The following is a 20,895-nucleotide window of genomic DNA, read 5'->3' as shown; positions in this document are numbered from 1 at the left end:
TCCCACCCAGAGGAGAGGGACCCTATTCCCAGGGCTCTCCTGTCCCCTGCCAGAGGGAGAGCTTGTGCCCACAAACAGGCAGCTAAGAATAAGGCCTACTGCTGCCCGAGGGCCCACAGCATCCTCATGACAGTACAGGGCACAGACCTGGGCAGGCCAGCCGGGGCCCAGCAGCACACAGCCTGGCCGTCACTAATTTGAGTCTCGCCATTGCTGTCACTCAGGACAACCTTCTTGGGTAACTGCTGTGGGAGCTTTCAGCCTAAGTATCAGCAGCACAAACATCCCTCCTGCAATAGACTGCCCTAACCACTACCCAAGGAAGAGGTCCCTACTAACAAACCCCTGTCCATGTCTCAAAGCACAGACCACACTAACCAGCAGGAGGGCTGACCAATTCCTAACAGATAGCTCTGAGCAAAACACATCAACCTTCTGACTGAGGACACAAGAGCAAAGTGTCCCATGCACACACACTGGTCAGTAAATATAAGATTAAATTAAACCAGAAATAACAAAAGCCTAGTCCCAGCATTAACTCCTAGAACAATAATCTCCCTTCCCATTTTATGTTCTCTACCCAAGACCATTAGATATGGCTGAACTTCCTCACAGCCCACACTGGGAAGCCACCCACAGCATTTTGTTTAGAAGCATCTCACGTACACAGCAGTTTTCTGCAAGGGCAGAGAGGATGTCATGGCTGCTGAAAGAGAAACCCAGCTACATAAAGGGGCAGTGATGCCAAGCTGCTTCAGAGAGAAGAAAGAAAGTGCCACAGAAAAGTTGGTCAATTTTAATTTAGTTGTTCAGAAACACCCACTTATCCATAGGGAAAAGCAGGAAAACATATTCCAAGAAGACAGAAAGAAGTCACAGAGCTTAAGTCCCATTTAAATTTTGGCTCAAAAAAGTCAATACAAGAAGAGAGCAAACACCACCATTATCAGTGGCTGTAAGCACTGCACGTGGAAGAAATCCAGCTGTTTTCAAGTTCCCTTCTCTAAGAAAGAGTGTATCTCAAATCTGTGCTCGTGATTCTGTGCTCATACTCTTTTTTTCCCTCTGGAAATAAGGCTCTCTTCCACAAACAGCCTGGTTCACAAAGCCTTCGGTGTTTGAAAACCTCAGAACAGATCTGATGCCATCTCATCATGCTCCATTAGGATCAAATTTAGCCAAGATATCTGCTTTGGAAACGGAAAGGGGGAGGATAAAAACAGACAGGCGATCATCTTGGACAACACTGGCCACGCCGCTGGTCACTCACCAGACTCCAATGGTCACGTCTTCCTCTGGCTGGAGGTAGTAATTACATGTGTGATTCAAACCTTGATCCTGCGGTTTTTTCAAGTCAATGAAATAGGGAACCCTCACTGTGGGGGATAAAGATATGGAAACCAGGATTAGTGGGGGCAGATGGACATACATGTGTACACGCACAGAGCAGAGGTGAAGCTCTCAGGAAGTGCCAAGTCTTTTCCAACCCAAGACTGCCAGGTACACAGGGCCCTTGGCCTCAGGTGCAGGGCTGGGTGAGCAAGCGCTGGAACGCTGTGGGCACGCCTGCACATCCTCTAGCAAGGATGAGTCCGAGAACAGATGGACCCCCTGACGGTTGTTCAAGGTGAGAAGTCACAAGTGAGGGAACGAAAGGGGCCTGAGGAGCCTGAGGGACATGCCGGCCACGAGAGAGGCTGGAGATGGGGAGGCCAGCCAAGCCTGGCTAAGCCACAAGTGAAGGCTGGAACCTGGGTGGTGGTGGGAGGAACAAGGGGAAAGGTGACAAATGGGTGGTGTGTTCTGGAGCCAAGGCCACCAGACTTGGTGACCAAGTGAATGTAGGTGTGAGTCAGTTAAGTGGGGTCCTGAAGTTTCTAGTGCTGTCACTTCATGCAGACATGACAGCAGAAGATGAGGTTCGGGTGCAGGGAATCCACAGAGCCCATCTGGAGTTAAGTGACGCCAAATGGAACTGTACAACAGGTGCCCTACATTTAACAGGTCACCTGCCAACAGAGCAGAATTCTGTAATGCGCCCACACTATGGAAAATCCAGGGGCCATTAGCTGGAGACCAACTAAGACCCAATGACATGGGGGAACGTCCACGAACTATAGGTAGGAGAGCAGAGAAGGAGTGAGATGACCAGATATGCTGCACAGTCCCACAATGTTACTGTAAAAGCAAGCAAATGTATTCAACATCACAATCCACATGGGACTCGGAAAGAAATAAAGGAAGACACAGGTCAGGCTGTTACCAAAGTGTGTGTGTGCGACACACATGCACGCATGCATGCCTGGGCAGGTGGGGATATTTAATTTTTCCTTTATATACTGTTGTGCTTTTACTGCTTGTGGTGAACACAATTTTTAAGGCTATAGTCAAAAATTGAAAAACTTAATTTTTTTTTTTTTGAGAGAGCATGCGAGCAGGGTGTAGGGGAGTAGGAGAGGGAGAGAGAGAATCTTAAGCAGGCTCCAAGCCCAGCGTGGAGCCCAGCACAGGTCTCAATCTCATGTCCCTGAGATCATGACCTGAGCTGAAATCAAGAGTCAGACGCTTAACTGACTGAACCACCCAGGTGCCCCAAAGACTGAAAAACTTAAAAACAAAAAACAAAAAACAAAAAAAACAAAACCATGAGGTGAGATTTACTCACTTTATCAAATGGCAACTCCCAAAGGGCATAAGGACAAACAGCAGGATGGTCCTGGCCTCTAGCCAATCCCACCTTATATAAAAGAGTCACACACCTCTATACAGTTTTCTTTGGTGAAGAGAGTAGTCTCATTACATAACTGCACATACCCACATGGCACCAAGCCAAACGTGCTCATCTCGCACTACCATCCTGTTCCTGAGCCACAACCTTTGCACTTGCTGACCTCTGAGTACTCTCCCACCACATACCTGCACATTTAGCTCTCACTCCTCCAATGCCCACTGCAGCTCCACCACGCATTTGCTGAAGAAATGAAATACCCACTCATGAGGACATGAGGAGGCACACTTCCCCAGAAATTCCCTGAGCATTTCAGACCATGCAAGGAGATAAATCCTCCCATGAGGGCTGCCACTTGTACCTTCAGCTTCTTAATACACCTCTTCACCAAGGAGAAGGCTAAATTTTTTAAACTTTAATTATGACTTTCTCTCAAAAGAAAAAGGGCCATCAAAGGAGGTGGCATCACATGTCCTGGTGCTCCTGTCATGCCGGCCCCGTGCCGCGTGCGCCTTCCTGCGGCGCCTCCTGCGATGTGCACACCAGCTCTTCCACCTCAGAGCTCTTGTTAGGTCACCAGCTCCCACGGCACAGACCTGGCAGCACCTAGCAGCCACTCCACAGCCTGCACTCTTGACTCATCAGACAGGAAGGAAGAAAGGTCAATGGCTCTGATACGAACTGGCCCTCAGGTCCTTTTCAGAATACACTGAAGTCCCAACCCCCAGCCCATCAGAATGTGACCTTATTTGGAAATAGGGTCTTTACAGAGACAATCAAGCTAAACCAAGGTCATAAGGTGGACTTCAATCCAGTAGACCTGGTGTCACTATCAAAAGGGAAAACTGGGACACAGACACAGACAAGGACAGCGGAAGACAGTGGAAAGACACTGGGAGGAGGCAGCTGCGTGACGACAGAGGCAGAGGCTGGAGTGGTGCAGCTACAGGTCGAGGGACACCACAGACTCTTGGCCTCCACCAGAGGCCTGGAGGAGGCCAGGAAGGACTGTGCCCAGAGTCTCAGAGAGCGTGGCCCTGCTGACACCTTGATTTCAGGCTTCCAGGCTCTAGAAGTGAGAGAGAATAAATTTCTGTTGTTTTAAGCCACCCAGTTTGTGGTATTTCTTACATCTGCCCCCGGGGACCAAAGTAGCCATGCTACGGAGGTCATATTTTACTCTGGCAACGGGACTCAGAGAAGGCTCCTGACCAGACAGAAGGCTGGCAAGGGCCTGTTTCCCGTGCTGTTTCAGACGCAGGTACCTACTCCTGCAATCTCCATTCTGGGACAATGTTCCATGCTGTGGGAGCTGACAGCTGCAGCTTCATGTGCCCGTTCATCATCTCACAACTGTGAAGTGAAATGACTTCAATAAAGCTCTGAAAACCGGGGCACCTGGGTGGCTCAGTCGTTAAGTGTCTGCCTTCAGCTCAGGTCATGATCCTGGGGTCCTGGGATTGAGCCCCGCATCAGGCTCCCTGCTCCGCGGGAAGCCTGCTTCTCCCTCTCCCACTCCCCCTGCTTGTGTTCCCTCTCTCTGTCAAATAAATGGATAAAATCGTTCAAAAAAAAAAAAAACTCTGAAAACCCCAAACCCCGTATCCACTGTTCAACCCCACACCCAGATTCCCTTAATTTTGCTCCTGAGACTGGAATTACCCACCCCCAGCCCCCATGCCAAACAAAAAGTGGGTGTCATCAAGGGCTGAGGGCACTTGGCTTCCACTGGCTCAGCTCTCAGGCCTCAGTGGGTTCTGGATTGGGGAAGAAGGTAGTTAAGCTACTTCCACACAACCCCACAGCTCCAAGGGAACTCCCTACCTGTGAAAACTGTTTAATGAGGATTAGCAGCTAATCCCGAAAGCTTCCAGGCCTGAGAAATTTAGAAACTGAGAAGCCAGATTCTCCTCCAGGAGGACCTCATTCCACAAAACTTGTCTTCCAGTCCACTTTTATTTCTGTTTTAGAAATAACCGTGAAAAAGAAGGCAGTGAAAGCGCTGAGTCCAGCAGATGCCACCCATGTGCCTCTCTTCCCATGGGGCTCCTCCGGAGAGTGGAGGTCCATGGTCAGTCCAGGGGGTCAGACAGCTCCAGAGAGGTGTGGCCAAAGGAACCACTGGTAACTACTGGTCTGAGTAAGCAAAATGCCACAAAGGGACAGGGTCAAGGGGTGCAAGAGGAGGGTGGCAGGCTATGCCCAGGCCAGAACACACCTCACTCCTGCTGGCCAGGAACAGCTGGGTACCAGGGACCTCTGACCTCCTGTGTTATCCCTTGGCCCCATGACCCTTGGGGCCCTGCTTCATTCACAGGGTTGGAGGAGGGACACAGCACAGGGCCCACAGGGCCCATGGCAGGGGCAGGAGTGAGGAGTCTGGGACAGTGACCCAGCCCCTCACTGCTAGCTATACAAGTTCGGCCTCACATACAGCTCAAGTGCACAACCCGGGAACCAAATACACACATGCTGTGTCCACAGGCTTGCAAGACACATCCAGCTGCTTCAACCCCACCTCTGGCTTCCCTTCCTTCCCATTTTTCATTATTCACCCTCTGGCTGCACTGTCATTTATTGGCAACCACATACCAATGGGCATGATTTAGAGAGGATCCTGCACAAGCGGTGTTCAGTGAATAACCAGTGAGGACACGACTGAATGAAAAACAACCTATTCTATCATCCCGTCTTTAGTCCACCTGCAAAATACATGATAGGGTGAGAGACTACAGCTACTTAGCCATAATGGACACTTTTGACTGCCTGAGGATTTTAAATATCGGGGCTACCTCTCATCCCAGTCACTGATGCACTGGAAGAGGTGTAGTGCCAACAAGGGAGGGCAGAGGGCTCTCTGGGTTCTATCAAATTCTAACACTGTGATGGGGGCTGTAGGGGTTTCCATAAAAGAAAGGGGATAAGAAAGGAATATAGTAGGGAGGTTCCTCAAAAAATTAAAAATAGAAATACCATATGATACAATAATTCCACTACTACCCAAAGAAAATGGAAACACTAATTTGAAAGGATACATGCATCCCCATGTTTACTGCAGCATTACTTACAATAGCCAAGATATGGGAGAAACCCAAGTGTCCATGAATAGATGAATGGATAAGGACAATGTAATAACCCCCCCGACACACACTAGACTATTACACAGCCATAAAAAAGGACAATATCTTGCCATTTGTGACAACATGGATGGACCTAGAGGGTATAATGCTAAGTGAAATAAGTCAGGCAGAGAAAGACAAATACTGTATGATTTCACTCATATGTGGAATCTAAAACAAAAACAAAAACAAATGAATAAACAAAAAGCAGACTCAGACCTGATCTGTTTGTAAACACGGAGAACAAACTGATAATTGCCAGAGGGGAGAGGCATGGGGGGATGAGCAAAATAGGGGAAAAGAAGTGGGAGGTACAGACGTCTAGGTCTGGAATGAGTAAGTCACAGGGATGAAAGGCATGGCATGAGGAATATAGCCAATGATACTGTAATCACATTTATGGTAACAGATGGTGGCTACACTCATGGTGAGCATAGCCTAATCACTATGTTGTACACCTGAAACTAATGTAATATTATGTGTCAACTACTCAAAAAAATTTTAAAAGGAAAGAAAGCTATCAAGGGCTAAAAGGGACTGCTAAGAGGAAAGAGAAAGAGGAAGCATAAGGATTATTATCCTGGAGAATGTTGAAGCGGGCTGGCTGGCCTGCTTTAAAAACAAATACATAATTCATATATCTAACCTATTTCCCAAAAAAGGCCCAAGGTAATGTGCAGAGAGGAGCAGTTCTGTGCAGGCCTCTGAACCAAAACATTCCTTCCCACCAAGAGACGGTTCTAGATCTGAGGGCAAAGAACTGCAGAGAAGATATCTAGGCTTCATTACTCAGCATAAAAAAGGATGAGATCTTGCCATTTGGGACAACATGGGTAGACCCAGAGGGCATTATGCTAAGTGAAATAAGTCAGAGAAAGACAAATACTGTAGGATTTCACTTACATGTGGCATCTAAAAAACAAAACAAAGGAACAAGCAAACTGAAACAGACCCACAAATACAGAGAACAAATTGGTGGTTGCCAGAGGGGGAGGAGGTGGGGAGAAGGGCAAAATAGGGGAAGGAGGTGAAAAGGTACGAGTTTCCAGTTAAATACACACATGGGGATGAGACATACAACATAGGGAATACAGTCAACACTACTGTAGTAAGTCAGTATGCTGACAGATGGTGACTACGCTTACTGTGACGATCGCTGAGTAATGCATACAATTGTCAAACCTCTGTGTTGTACCCCTGAAATTAGCATCCTACTGTATGCCAACTATACTTCAATCTAGTCATCTAGACTTCAAGACCACAAAATACTGGGTATCACCCAACATCACTGACACTGGAATCAGACTTTTGAACCTAAGTAGTGAAAAGCACACATACTCATGTTTATGTGTAGAGACTCAGACAAAAGAGACCAACAGGAAACAGACAGATAAGCAACAACATTAACAATTTCCTCAGAATGATTTTCATTTTCTTCTTCACTGCCTTTCAGGGCTTTTCAGTTAATCTTTTGTTTTTGGAATGCTCATGTAGTTTTTGCTTATGAAAATATATTTAAAGTAGAATAATGACTTAAATCATGGGGCTATGTTTTTTCTATAATTTATCTGATTTATGAATGTGATTTCAGATAGATTTAGTGTGAACTTAAGAATATATTCTGTGATTATGTTCTGAGACCCAAAAGACTGTTTAGACTTCCTTTAGAGTCCAAATGGAATTCACAGGATCATGATTCACATTTTGAGGAGACAAAAATGGAGGTGCTACCCCAACACACTGGCCCTCCAGCACCATGGACTGAAACTGCCAAACCACTGCAGGCCAGCCCTGGGGACCCCCATTCCCCCACAGGGGAGGCAGCACAGACAGCTAACCAATCTCCTTTATAACCCCTGCAGGAGGCGACCCCACTGCCACACAGTGGACATGGGGAAGGAAAGGGTAAGCGACTGGCATCTCCTTGTAGAGGTGGACTAGGAGAACCCAAGTTTTGCTCCTGTGGAACATCCTACCATTTCATTAGGAAACCGAGCAACATTTGTGGGCTATGTTTAAAGTAGCCCAAATAATTGATCTGAAGAAAAGCAAGTCAATTCAAATATTTCCTGGGATCCCACCGTGTGGCAAAGGCACCTGCTCAAGGCACCCAGAGGCCTATAGAGTAGGAAAAGCCATTTAGAGTCCATCCTAAAGTCTGCCATCAGGGTATCTGCAACCCAGTAGCCTCGTGTTTGTATGTAAACACAAACTCTCTTCTGTGCTGGACCGACTATGGACATTTAAGGGTTAAAGTCAGAAAATCAAAACTCCCTTTATTTTAGTATGTTGTTAGCTCCTTTTAAGTTTGTGCCTCTCACACCGGCAAAAACATAGAGAGGATAAATTCCTCAAAGTTCAGCTACATTTCTGTCAGAAAAATCAAATGCCTCTTGGTATACTGTAAGTATTTTATACTTATTTTAAGACACCAAATTAAAAAAACTTACTTTAGATTTACAAAGTAGTGAACACTGACCTTACTATTTCTCTTCCTCCTCCTTACTGTTTCTCTTGAGAGCAGAAATGCTCTTTTTAGCCAGTGACTTCTAAGTTTCTGTGATTAAGTCCACTGTAGACTTCATAAACCCGAACCCGTATGCCCAGGCACCTACAGAGCCTGGAGCACTGCGTTACTACAGAAGAGGGTTCTGTAGCCCTGACATGCCTGGCCCCAGTGCCACCCCCTGCTTGTCCCAGGCCACAGTCACACGTGAGCCATCTCAACACCTCCTGTCTGTCCTCCCCCTCATCTTCATGCTCTTCCTCCTCCTTCCTTCTCTACCAGCAACCCTGCTGCCTCTTCTCACGGCAACAGCCCTAACTTTCAAACCTCTCCTCCCAAATACACAAGGTCCAAACCTACTCTTTGCAAACCAACAGCTAAGAGCATGCACAGAGCCCACCTCGACTGGTTCAGATGCTACGCATACCTGCACTCTCAAGCTGAAGGCCATTGCTTATGGAGTACCTGCTGTGCGCCAAGCACCACGTTCTACCTTCAAACCCTAACACTCGCAGACCCAGCCTCTTCCCTCCTAGCCTCATCTTGTAGGTGTAAAATGATGCTCCTTAAGAGGATTATTCCCAGCAATTATGTACCTGGGAGCCCTCTGCCTTCTATTTCCTAAGCTTGAGACTTCTGGACCTTCCTCCTCCTACTTGCACAAAAGTAAATACACAGCATGAAAAAAAAAACACCTTTGGAACACACAAGGTCTAAGTTAACTCAGGGAGACTACAACACCTATAGAGGGAGCATATAATTCCATAGAAACCAAAGCATGTCAGGCTGATTTTTTTTTATTTTTAAAGAAAAAGGTCCTAATTATTTTTGTTTAAGGTGGTCACCTTTTAGTGGTTATCTTTTCCAAGTACAGTGAGCCTCCTAGATGGCACAAGGGCAGAGCACCTCCAACACAACACCATTAACATCCTTACCCACTGCCACTAAAGCAGGACCCCCAGCCAAGCAGGGGTTACCTGTGCACACAACTGTTAGCCCTGGAGAACAACGCAGTCATTGCAGCAGCCTGTAACTGGGAAGGGGCACTGGGAACTTTCTGGGTAATAGAAATGTTCTATTTCTTGATCTGAGTGGTAGATATAAAAATATATAAATCATCATGCAAATGAATTCTTACTAAAATTCAAGGCAAAATGGGCACGTGGTACTTACCAAAATTCAAGAAAATCAGTTTGGCCTGTATCCCAGGACATAGTTTGATGAGAAATGGAATGGCAACATACAACCCCAGAACACAGAGAAGTATCTTCCTCAGTCGGAACCACAGGCCCTTTCGCCTGCAAGAGAAGAGCAATTAACAGGTCAAAGACTGGAGGTGCAATTTTGCTCCCGTTTATTAACAGCATTATCAAAATCACTAACCAAAATCTACATGTCACTTTCCCCACAATAACTGTGCCAGTAATAAGACTAGCCTCCCACCTGCTTTTGTTAAAATAATTATTTTAGACAGTCTTTCAATCTGAGCTTAGAACTCTATTGCGCGGGAAGGGGGAGGGTACATAGTTTCTCCTGAAAGCCAACGGACCATCTTGATGATTTCCTGTGCTTGCCTTGGAATCAGAACACAGCACAGACATCAGTCAGCTCCCCAGCAAATGCCCGACCTGAAGTCAGATCGTAGCAGCAGCTTCATCTGGGGAAAGTGGCTGGCTCTAGGCCGCGTGATCGCTGTCCTGCAAGCCAGCCACAGGCATGGGCTGCCCGCTGGCTCCTTGTAGGAAGCTGAAACATCAACAGAACCTGCCCAACCAGGTCTGGGGAGCGAGCAGGGGGCTGACAGTGAGACTGTAGCTGACACTGCCTGTCCTTGCATTCCAGCCCACATTCCATCTGGCACCACCGGATGGAGGCCCCTTCTCCAGGCAACGTAGGCCAGGTCTCCAGATCCTCTTCTAAGCCCACGCAGCTCCAAGACTTCCTTATCCTATTCCTGATGCCTTTTCAAAAATGTCCCTAGTCCAGAGATTCTAAACTCCTTGGACTAAGGGTTTCTCTATAACTAGAAAACTGAAGCCCCCAAAGAGCTTCTGTTTACACGGTTTATATTTATGACTATTTATCATGTGAGAAGTTAAAATACAATTTAAAAATATTTATTCATGCATCTAATAACAAGAAAGCCATTAAATGTTAATATAATTAACATTTGTTTTTTAAAAAGTGATTATATTTTCCAACACAAAAACTTTTAGTGAGGAGAGCGGCATTAACATTTTTACAAATTTCTTTAAGCCAGATAGCTTAATAAAAGACAGATGGATTCTCCTATCTTTCTGCATCCAATCTGTTGCAATACCACACGTCAGGCAGCATCTGGAAAACTCTGAGACAATGAGTAAAAAAGGCAAATAATATCTTTGGGTTATTATGAAAATCATTTCGACCTTGTGGACACTCTGAAAGGATCCTGGGGAGGATCCTTGGAAACCGCTGCTCTAACTTATGAACCAAGTCTAAACCTGAGTGGGGCTAAGTATTTATTTCTGGACTGTTTCCAAAATAAATATTTAAAGTGGTTTTAAATATATACCTGGAACTGCTGACACATGCAATAATATGGATGCATCTCAAAAGCATTCTGCTAAATAAGACAGACACAAAAGACTACATACTGTATGATTCCGTTTATCTAAAATTCTAGAAGAGACAAAACTATAGAGACAGACAAACAGAACAATGGTAGCTGGGGATGGAGGGAGATTGCAAGGGGCACACAGGGAACTTTTAGAGTAATCAAAATAATTTTATCTTGATTGTAGTTACACATTTGTATGTGTAAATAATACCTCAGCAAAGCTGATGACAAACATTCGTATCTGACAGTATAACTCATTCACCTGGTTTACTCAATGCTAGCACTCTTTGGGCAGCAGACACTAAAGGAAGCAAAGGAAGGCCTCTGCATCCATGCTGTGCTCCCAGCTCAGTGGGGCAGACACAGAGCTCTGAGAGAGGCACGTGGTTCAGGGTAATCTGACCCAGTCCGGGCTGCCAGGGAAGGGGCCACTGGGAGGAAACACTAAGTTAGGAATATAGGAGTTAACTAGATGATGTAGAAGAATAGTTTAAAATGGCATCTTAGGGCGCCTGGGTGGCTCAGTTGGTTAAGCGACTGCCTTCGGCTCAGGTCATGATCCTGGAGTTCTGGGATCGAGTCCCACATCGGGCTCCCTGCTCGGCAGGGAGTCTGCTTCTCCCTCTGACCCTCCTCCCTCTCATGCTCTCTGTATCTCATTCTCTCTGTCTCAAATAAATTAAAAAAAAAAAAAATTTTAAATGGCATCTTAAATTCCATGCACAATCTGTCCTTCCAGTGATGAAGGGTGTATAACATGGTGGTTAAAGGTGCTGGCTCTGAAGTCAGATGATCTACTCTAACTTCTAACCTACCACTTACTAGCTGTGCAATCCTGGATAAATTACTTAACCTCTCTGAGCTGTGGTTTCTTCCCTGCACCGAGGGCATAAAAGTGGTACCTCCTTTGTGGGGCTCCTGGAAGGATTACACACAATAATGCACATAGAGTGCACATATGAGTTCCGGGTCCACAATATATCTAAGCTGTCATCACAGTCTTCTTACTCTCATTAAGGGAAAGAGCAGGGACTGGGCATAGTAATGGGCCTGAAAGGGAAGGCTGGGCACAATGTGAGAGGTCCAAAGAGGCCAAGAAGAATTCAGGACTTCATTCTGAGAGAAAATGGAGAGCCCATAAAAAAGAAAATAGCCTGCAATCAAATGCACAACCATCAAATGCCAGATGCAAAGCTCATGCTTCGGTCCTCTGCTCTGGCCACATTGGCCATTCCTATGTCCCTTGCACAATTTGGTCACTCACCCTCTAGAGCCTGCATAAATCTGGCCATTATAAGGTATTCACGCAGCTTGTAATTTTATGTCCTCAGAGCAAGGAAAGCATATGTACACACAAAGACTTGATCAAAAACACTCACGAGGGGCACCTGGGTGGCTGGGTCAGTAGGGCATCTAACTTTTGGTTTTGGCTCAGGTCCTGACCTCGGGGATCATAGGATTGAGCCCCACATTGGGCTCTGTGCTCAGCATGGAGTCTGCTTGGGGTTCTTTCTCTCCCTCTCCCTCTGCCCCTCCTCCCGCTAGTGCTCAAGCTCTCAAAAAAAAAAAAAAACACTCATGAAAGTTTTATTCAAAATAGCCACTGAGATAATACAAATGTCTATCAACAGGTGAATGGATAAGCAAACCATGATTTGTCCTTAGAATGGAATAGTACACAGCAAGAAAAAGGAACCAGCTATGGATACGTGCAACCATGTGGATGAACCTCAAAATAACTATGCTGAGTGAGGGGTGCCTGGCTGGCTCAGTAGGAGGAGCATGTAACTCTTGATCTTGGGCTCATGAGTTCGAGCCCCACATTGGAGGTAGAGATTACACTAAAAAATTAAATTAAATTAAATTAAAAAAAAACCTATGCCGAGTGAAAGAAGCCCAATAAGATGGCCAGGACAGCAACAGACTTCTGCTTTGATATATCATTTCACCTAAAAAGTATTCCTGTTCATTAGTGAAACCTGCATTGTTTTTTCTGTGCTATTTCAGGGTTCGGCTTCCTCCACAGACAGTGGCTTTTCATCTTCCTCATATTTCAAAATAGTTTATATAAGACAGGAACTGTCTGTTCCTTATAAAGTTAAAAGAATTTATCAAGAAGAAACAAGAGAGAAGGAGGATATAAACAACGTCTGGAAAAAATATATCATTTTCTTAATTTCTTAATTATTACCTACTTCTTGTGACAATTTTGTTCATTTTCTCAGAAATTCCTTTAGTTGCAAACCTCCACTTATTGCTGGAAGTACTGCTATTAATGTAGTTACTCCTTGCTAGAAGATTCCCTGTTCTTGATTACTAATAAGAATGAACATTTCCCAGGCAGCTGAGGAAAGCATCACCTCCATTTATTACCTGCATGTGACCTGGAGTAATCATGGAGGCCCACCTTTCTCTACAGTGCACACATCCACACACAGAGGAACAACTTTTGCCATAGGCTGTACAATGATTCAGTGTGCTTGTCTTTAAAGGTTACTCATATTAGCAGTACCATAAACAGATAACCAGAATCACTTGTCAAGAAATAGAAAGGAACTGTAAAAATAAATACAATGAATGGACTTAGGATAAAGCCCAACAGTTGTGTTCTTGGGCATTTATTCCAGAGAAATGAAGACTTATTTTCATGTAGAAACTTGTACATGAATGCCTACAGCAGCTCTATTCATAATAGCGCCAACTCAGATGCCTTTCAAGAGGTGAGTGGATAAACAAATTGTCCATACGGCCATGGAACACTACTCAGCAATAAAAAAGAACGAACTATTGACTGTGCAACAACTTGGATGAACCTGGGAAATATACTGAGTTTAAAAAGTCAATCAATCCCAAAAGGTCACATGTTATGTAAGTCCGTCTATAAAAATGTTCTTTAAGTGACAAAGTGATAGAGATGGAGACGCGATTAGTGGTTGCCCTGGTTTAGGGATGGGAGGGCGGGGATAGGGGTGGCAATAAAGGGGTAGCATGAAGGAGCCTGGTAGGGGTGGTATAGGTGAGTACCTTCATGTGACAGTGGTTCCATGAAGCTACACATGTAATGAGATTGCACAGCGTTACACACACACACACACACACACACAATGAGTGTATTTTTAACTGGTGGAATCTGAATAAGCTCTATGGATTGCATCAATGTCAATCTCCTAGGGCTGATTTTGTACTATAGTTGCGTTACATGTTACCTCAAACTGAAGGAGGTTGGGGGATGGGAACACTGGACATTACTGTATATTTCTGTGCGATTCCTAAGAATCGATAATTAACGAAACAAAAACAAAATAATGGAAAAAAGTCAGCCACAAAATCTAAAAAATAGCAAGTAAAATATAAGTAATCATTAATAAATCTGACCAATTTGCTGGATTTCATGTTCTCTCAATCTGTCCAAGTAAATATTAGCCCCATTTTCACAGAGCACACAGCAACTTCCAAGGAGCTGAGTAACTTACTCCCAGACAAGAAGCCTGGCATAGTGTGTGGGGGCTGGCCAAGGTGACCTCCACTCCCACATTCCTCCAGGCCTATGAGCATCCTACCCGCCTTCATCCTGGTCTTTCTTTCTGGAAAAGCAGCCCAAATCAGAGCACTCAATGCGCAATCTGAGATTTTCTCTCAAATGATCATAGATCTGTAGACATTTTCTGACGGGACTTTTTAACAAATTATTCTACAAAAGGACAATTTGTGCAACTTACAACTTCCTGCTGCCTCCTAGAAGGGTAGATCCCAGAGCAACCCTTGGCTGAACTGTTTGGTAACGATGTGAAAGGGCCCAAGACCTGTACCTCAGAGGGAAGGAGGGGTGGAGAAGGGCCAAGGAAAGGCCAAGGAGTCTGGGGAAGGAAGCCTGGAGCCCTCAGAGAGATGGGCAGGCTGCAGGCTGACAGTCAGTTCCAGTGTGGTACTCGTGAAAGAACAAACAGATCAATGGAACATAGCAGCGAGCCCAGAAATAGAGCCACATAAATATAGTTAACTGATCTCTGACAATAGTGCAAGAGTAATAAAATGGGGAAAAAAGAGTCTGGTCCACAGATGGTGCTGTAATAACTGGATATCCACATGCAAAAAAACGAATCTAGACACACACTTACACCCTTCACAAAAATGAACTCATAATGGCTCATAGAGCTAAACGTACAATGTGAAGCTATAAAACTCCTACAAGATGGCAGAAGAAAATGTAGGTGACTTTGGGTAGGGTGATGACTTGTTAGATAACCACATCTAAGGTACAATCCACCAAAGAAATAATTGGTAAGTTAGACTTTATTACTAAAATTAACAACTTCTGTTCTGCCCAAGACAGCATGAAGAGAATGAGAAGAGGGTCACCTGGGTGGCTCAGTCGGTTAAGCATCTGCCTTCGGCTCAGGTCAAAATGTCAGGGTCCTGGGATCAAGCCCTGTGTCTGGCTCCCTGCTCAGCATGGAGTCTGCTTCTCCCTCTTCCTCTGCCCCTCCCCCACCTGCTTGTGCTCTCTCTCTCTCTCTCTCTCTCTCTCAAGTGAATAAAATTCTTAAAAAAAAGAGAGAGAGAGAGAATGGGAAGAGAAGCCACATACTGGGAGAAAATATTTGCAAAAGACAAATCTGATAAAGGACTATTGTCTAAAATACACAAAGGACTCTTAAAACTCAACAATGAGAAAACAACCCAATTAAAAAAAAAGGCAAGAGACTTGAACAGACACCTCATCAAAAAAGATATATAGACGAGAAGCAAGCATGTGAAAAGATGTTGAACATCATATGTCATTGGGGAATTCGAAATTAAAACAATGAGATACCACCAGACACATATTACAAAGGACAAAACACAAAATACTGACAACGCCAAATGCTGATGAGGACATGGAGCAACAAGAACTCTCACTCATTGCTAGTGGGAATGCAAAATGGTGCAGCCTCACTGGGAGACAGTTTGGCACATTCTTGCAAAACTAAATATACTCTTACCATACCTTCTGGCAATCACACTCCTTGGTGTTTACCCAAATGAGTAGAAAACCTAAGTCCACACAAAAACCTGTTCACAAATATTTATAGTAGCCTAAAGTTGGAATCAATGAAGATGTCCTCTAGTAGGTAAATGGATAAACAAACTGTGGTACATCCAGACAATCGGATGTTATTTAGCTTAAAATGAAATGAGTTATTTAGCCACGAAAGGACTCAGAGAAAACTTAATATTGTGGAACTTGTTGCTGAGTGAAAGAATCCAATCTGAAAAGGCTACATACTGTATAACTGCAACTATACGACACCTTGCAAAAGACAAAACTATGGAGACAGTAAAAAGATTAGTGGCTGCCAGGGGTTAGCAGGGATGGAAGGATGAACAGGCAGAGCACAGAGGATTTTTAGGGTAGTGGAACTATTCATTACACATTTGTTAAAACCCCTGAATGTGCACCACCAAGTGGAACCCGAATGTAAACTACAGAATCTGGGTGATGATGATGTGTCACTGTAGGCTCACTGACTATAATAAATGTTCTATTGTGGTGCAAGATGTTGGCTGCTCGGGAGGTTGCATGTGTGGGGGCAGAGGGAGCCTGGAAGTGTCTGTACTTCCTGCTCGATTTTGCTGTGAATCTGAAGCTGCTCTAAAAGCAAAGTTTAAGATCCTCAAACTCATAGAATCAGAATAGAATGGTGGTTGTCAGCGGTGGCAAGGAGTGGGAACTGGGATTTATTAATCAAATGCATCAAGTCTCAATCACACAAGATGAGTAAGTTCAAGAGATCTACAGTACAACATTGTCCCTACAGTTAACAATATTGCATTGTAGGGGCGCCTGGGTGGCTCAGTCGTTAGCCGACTGCCTTTGGCTCAGGTCATGGTCCCAGGATTCTGGGATCGAGCCCCACTTCGGGCTCCCTGCTCCGCGGGAAGCCTGCTTCTCCCTCTCCCTCTGCCCCTGCTTGTGTTCCCTCTCTCGCTGTCTCTCTCTCTGTCAAATAAATAAAAAATGTTAAAAAAAAATATTGCATTGTACGCTTCACATCTTATTAAGAGAGTAGATATGTTAAGTGTTCTTATGACAATAAAATAAAACTTAAAAATAAAGTTTTTCTTAAGTGAACAACAACAAAAATGTTGCTTGTAGCTATCAAGTGTTTTGGGACTCCCCAGGAAACCTGAAGCCAAGGGTGAGAAATGAGGACACTGCTGGACTGGCAATCGGTGGTTAGTAACTGTAGATGGAACCAACAGTATATAGCACACTAAGAAATTCACAGAACAAGCAGAATCTATTTTGTTTTGAAAACTCCATAGCTCTTATATTAGAATATTTATACCATTATTTTAATTAGAAAGTTCTAGACTTGTAAATAATTAAGTTCTGTAAGAGTTCTATAACTAAAGGACAAGGTTTTTGTAATCTGGAAATACAGCCTGCGTGGTGTTCTCAGCAGGGTACTCCCTAGAACCTCCTGGCTCCCTGACTGCAACGGTGCTCTATCTGCCTGTAAAGTGTGCCCCCTGGGAGCACACTTCTTTCCCTCTCATATTGGGAGCTTTTCCTTATACAGGACATGAGTTTCTAGATTGCTGATGCTATTTCTTGATATGAATACAGGCACACCCCATTTTAGCATGCTTTTTGCTTTACTGTGCTTTGCAAATATTGAGTTTTTTACAAATTGAAAGTTTGTGGCAACCGGCATCAAGCAAGTTTCTTGGTGCCATTTTTCCAATAGTATCTGCTCCCTTAATGTCTCTGTGTCACATTTTGGTAAGCTTCACAATATTTCAAACATTTCATTATTATTATATTTATTACGGTGACCTGTGATCAGTGATTATGACTTGCTGAAAGCTCAGATGATGGTTAGCAATTTTTAGCAATATTTTTAATTAAGTTACATACTTTTTTTAGACATAATGCTATTGTACACTTAATAGACAACAGTACAAACATCATTTTTATATAACTTTAACTTTTATATGCACTGGGAAACCAAAAACTTTGAATAGCTTTATTGCAGTATTTGTTTTATTGGTGGTCTACACCTAAACCCATAACATCTCCAAGGTATGCCTGTATTTAATAATTAAGTACACATTCCTTTAATACCTAGGAGTATAAGTTCCCATAATGAAATTTAATTTCTCTACATTTTATTTCAATCAGTGCTATGGTCAGTAATAAATCTTGTAAGCAAGTCAAAATCTTTTTAAAAGGTGTACAGAGAAAAAAAGTCTATTACACTTGCATAATCAGCACGACAAAAATATTTCATTTAAAAGAAGTTCAAACATAAGAAATACAAAATTGATTAACAAATCCAAGAGCTGTTTATTCAAGAAAAAGCAAGAAAAGAACCCAGTAAGTTCTGGGCTGAAAAGAGAATATACGAAATTAGGGATCAGAAAAGTGAGGTAACCTCACATTAAATTTCTTTTAATAGAGAGTATCACATGCTTTGCTAAGCTAATAAAATTTCTAAAATTCAATGATACAGACTATTTTGTAAGAAAACATAAATAGTGACTATCTTCTCAAATTGTTAGAAAAAAAAGGAATAAAACCTATAAACAAAGGAGGTACTGGGTAAAGCTATCGAAGAATTACATCCCTGGGCGGGGGGTGGGGAGCAAGGTGGTGAAGAAGTAGGAGACCTGGATTTCGTCTGGTCCCAGGAATTCAGGTGGATAGGGATCAAACCATTCTGAACACCTACAAACTCAACAGGTGATCGAAGAAAATAGCAGCAACTCTCTGAACAGAAAAGCAACCACTTTCTGAAAGGTAGGACGTGCGGAGAAGTGAATCCAAGGCAATATTCAGGAGGATAGATGGCGGGGGAGGGGGTCTCCGTCGGCCACTTCTGGCAAGTGATAGAGCAACGGAGCACAAAATCGGAACTTTTAGAAGTTGGCTCCACTGAGGGATGTCGCTCCAGTGGCTAAGCGGGGGGGAGAAACCTTGTGGGACAGTGTGGTCTCAGGACCCTCGGGGTCACAGAAAGACCGGGGGTGCCTGAGTGCAGCAGAGCTCCTAAGGATCGGCGGGGAAGCCTGCTGCAGAGACGGAGCTGAGGAGCAGGCTCTCAGCTCGGGATTGCCATAAACCGTGATCCACGGCACAGTCGGGCCACTGCTCCTCCAGCAGGGACCCAACAAGTGGCAGATCTGGGCAGACTCTCCTTCCTCCCCGGGGAGGAGCAGCAGGGGAGCGCACCGCAGGGATCTGCTGGGTTTGGAGACTCCACACGGGGTCAGGTGCCAGAGAGAGAAATGCTCGGTCACAGGCCGGGTGAGCACAGAATAGGGCCGGAGACCGGGGAGATGGGAGTGATTGACTGCTTTTCTCTGGGGGGCGCAGTGAGGAGCGGGCCCCGAGTTCTCCGCTCCTCTGGAGCGGAGATTGGGAGGCTGCCATTTTCACTCTCCTCCTCCAAAGCTGTACAGAAAGCTTGCAGGGAACAAAAGCTCCCAAGACCAAACCGGAGCAGATTACTTAGCCCAGATCGGCAAGGGCGGGGCAATTCCACCTCCGGCAAAGACATTTGGGAACCACCGCAACAGGCCCCTCCCCCAGAAGATCAGCAAGAACAGCCAGCCAAGACCAAGTTTACTGATCAATGAGAACGGCAGAACTCCAGTGCTAGGGGAATACTGCACATAGAATTCATGGCTTTTTCCCCCCTGATTCTTTAGTCTTCCAAAGTTAATTTTTTTAATTTTCTTTTTTTTCCTATTTTTTTTTCATTTTTCTTTTTCCCTTTTTCAACCAACATCCTATCTTACCAATTTTTTTAAAAATCTTTAAAAATTTTTTTAGAGTCATATTCTATCCCTTCATTGTAGTTAACCTTATTTTGTGTGTGTATATATATATATATATATATATATATATATATATATATATATTTCTCTCTCTTTAAAATTTTGGGATACAGTTTCTTCTAACAGACCAAAATATACCCTAGTGTATGGCTTTGTTCTAGTCTCCTGCCTGATCACATTCTTTTTTTTTTTCTTCTTTCTTTTTTCAACCAACTTCTTATCAATTCCTTTTATGAAATCTTTTATAATTTTCCTCTTTATAGTCATATTCCAGCCCTTCATCGTATTTACTCTTATTTTTGTATATATATAAGTTTTTCTTTCTTTAAAATTTTGGGAGGCAGTTTCTTCTAACAGACCAGAATACGCCCAAAATCTAGCGTGTGGCTCTGATCTATTCACCTGCCTGATCATATTCTTTTTGTTTTTTCTTTCCCTCTCTTTCCCCACCAGTTTCAGGTCTCTTCTGATTTGTTTTGTGTATATTTTTCTGGGGTCATTGTTACCCTGTTAGCATGTTGTTCCCTGTTAGCATGTTGTTCTCTCATTCATCTATTCTCCTCTGGACAAAATGACAAGACGGAAAAAAAATCGCCTCAAAAAAAAGAACAGTAGGCATACCGACTGCCAGGGACCTAATCAATATGGACATTACTAAGATGTCGGAACTAGAGTTCAGAATGACGATTATAGAGATACTAGCTGGGCTTGAAAAAAGCATGGAAGATTAACTAGAGAATCCCTTTCTGGAGAAATAAATGCAATCTAACCAAGCTGAAATCAGAAAGGCTATTAATGGGGTGCAATAAAAAATGGAGGCTCTAACTGCTAGGATAAAAGAGGCAGAAGAGAGAATCAGTGATATAGAAGACCAAGTGAGAGAGAATAAAGAAGCTGAGAAAAAGAGATAAACAACTACTGGATCACAAGGGCAGAATTCGAGAGATAAGTGATGCCATAAGATGAAACAATATTAGAATAATTGGGATCCCAGAAGAAGAGGAAAGAGAGAGAGGGGCAGAAGGTATATTGGAGCAAATTATAGCAGAGAACGTCCTTAATATGGGGAAGGAAATGGGCATTCAAGTCCAGGAGGCACAGAGAATGCCCCTCAAAATCA

General features: G+C 44.0%; 1 protein-coding gene across 3 annotated transcripts in view; it reads right to left on the bottom strand.

Moving 5' to 3' along the window:
• ABHD12 (abhydrolase domain containing 12, lysophospholipase) overlaps positions 1–20,895 on the bottom strand; it is a 101,543-nt gene that overhangs the window by 29,527 nt on the left and 51,121 nt on the right. For all 3 annotated transcript variants that reach the window (XR_004679415.1, XR_004679414.1, XM_035005718.1), the window contains exons 2-3: positions 9,527–9,651; positions 1,271–1,376 (exon numbers count right to left, since the gene is read on the bottom strand). Coding sequence is in view for 1 of the 3 variants with exons in the window: in XM_035005718.1 (XP_034861609.1) it covers positions 1,271–1,376; positions 9,527–9,651 (231 nt within the window). In the remaining 2 variants the exon portion in view is untranslated. The remainder of the gene's footprint in view (positions 1–1,270; positions 1,377–9,526; positions 9,652–20,895) is intronic.

Source organism: Mirounga leonina, unplaced genomic scaffold (genome assembly GCF_011800145.1).
Source record: "Mirounga leonina isolate KUSES-001 unplaced genomic scaffold, KU_Mleo_1.0 Mir_150, whole genome shotgun sequence".
Lineage (NCBI taxonomy): Eukaryota > Metazoa > Chordata > Mammalia > Carnivora > Phocidae > Mirounga > Mirounga leonina.
Note: the sequence above shows the minus strand (reverse complement) of the source record. Positions and strands in the feature narration are given on the sequence as shown.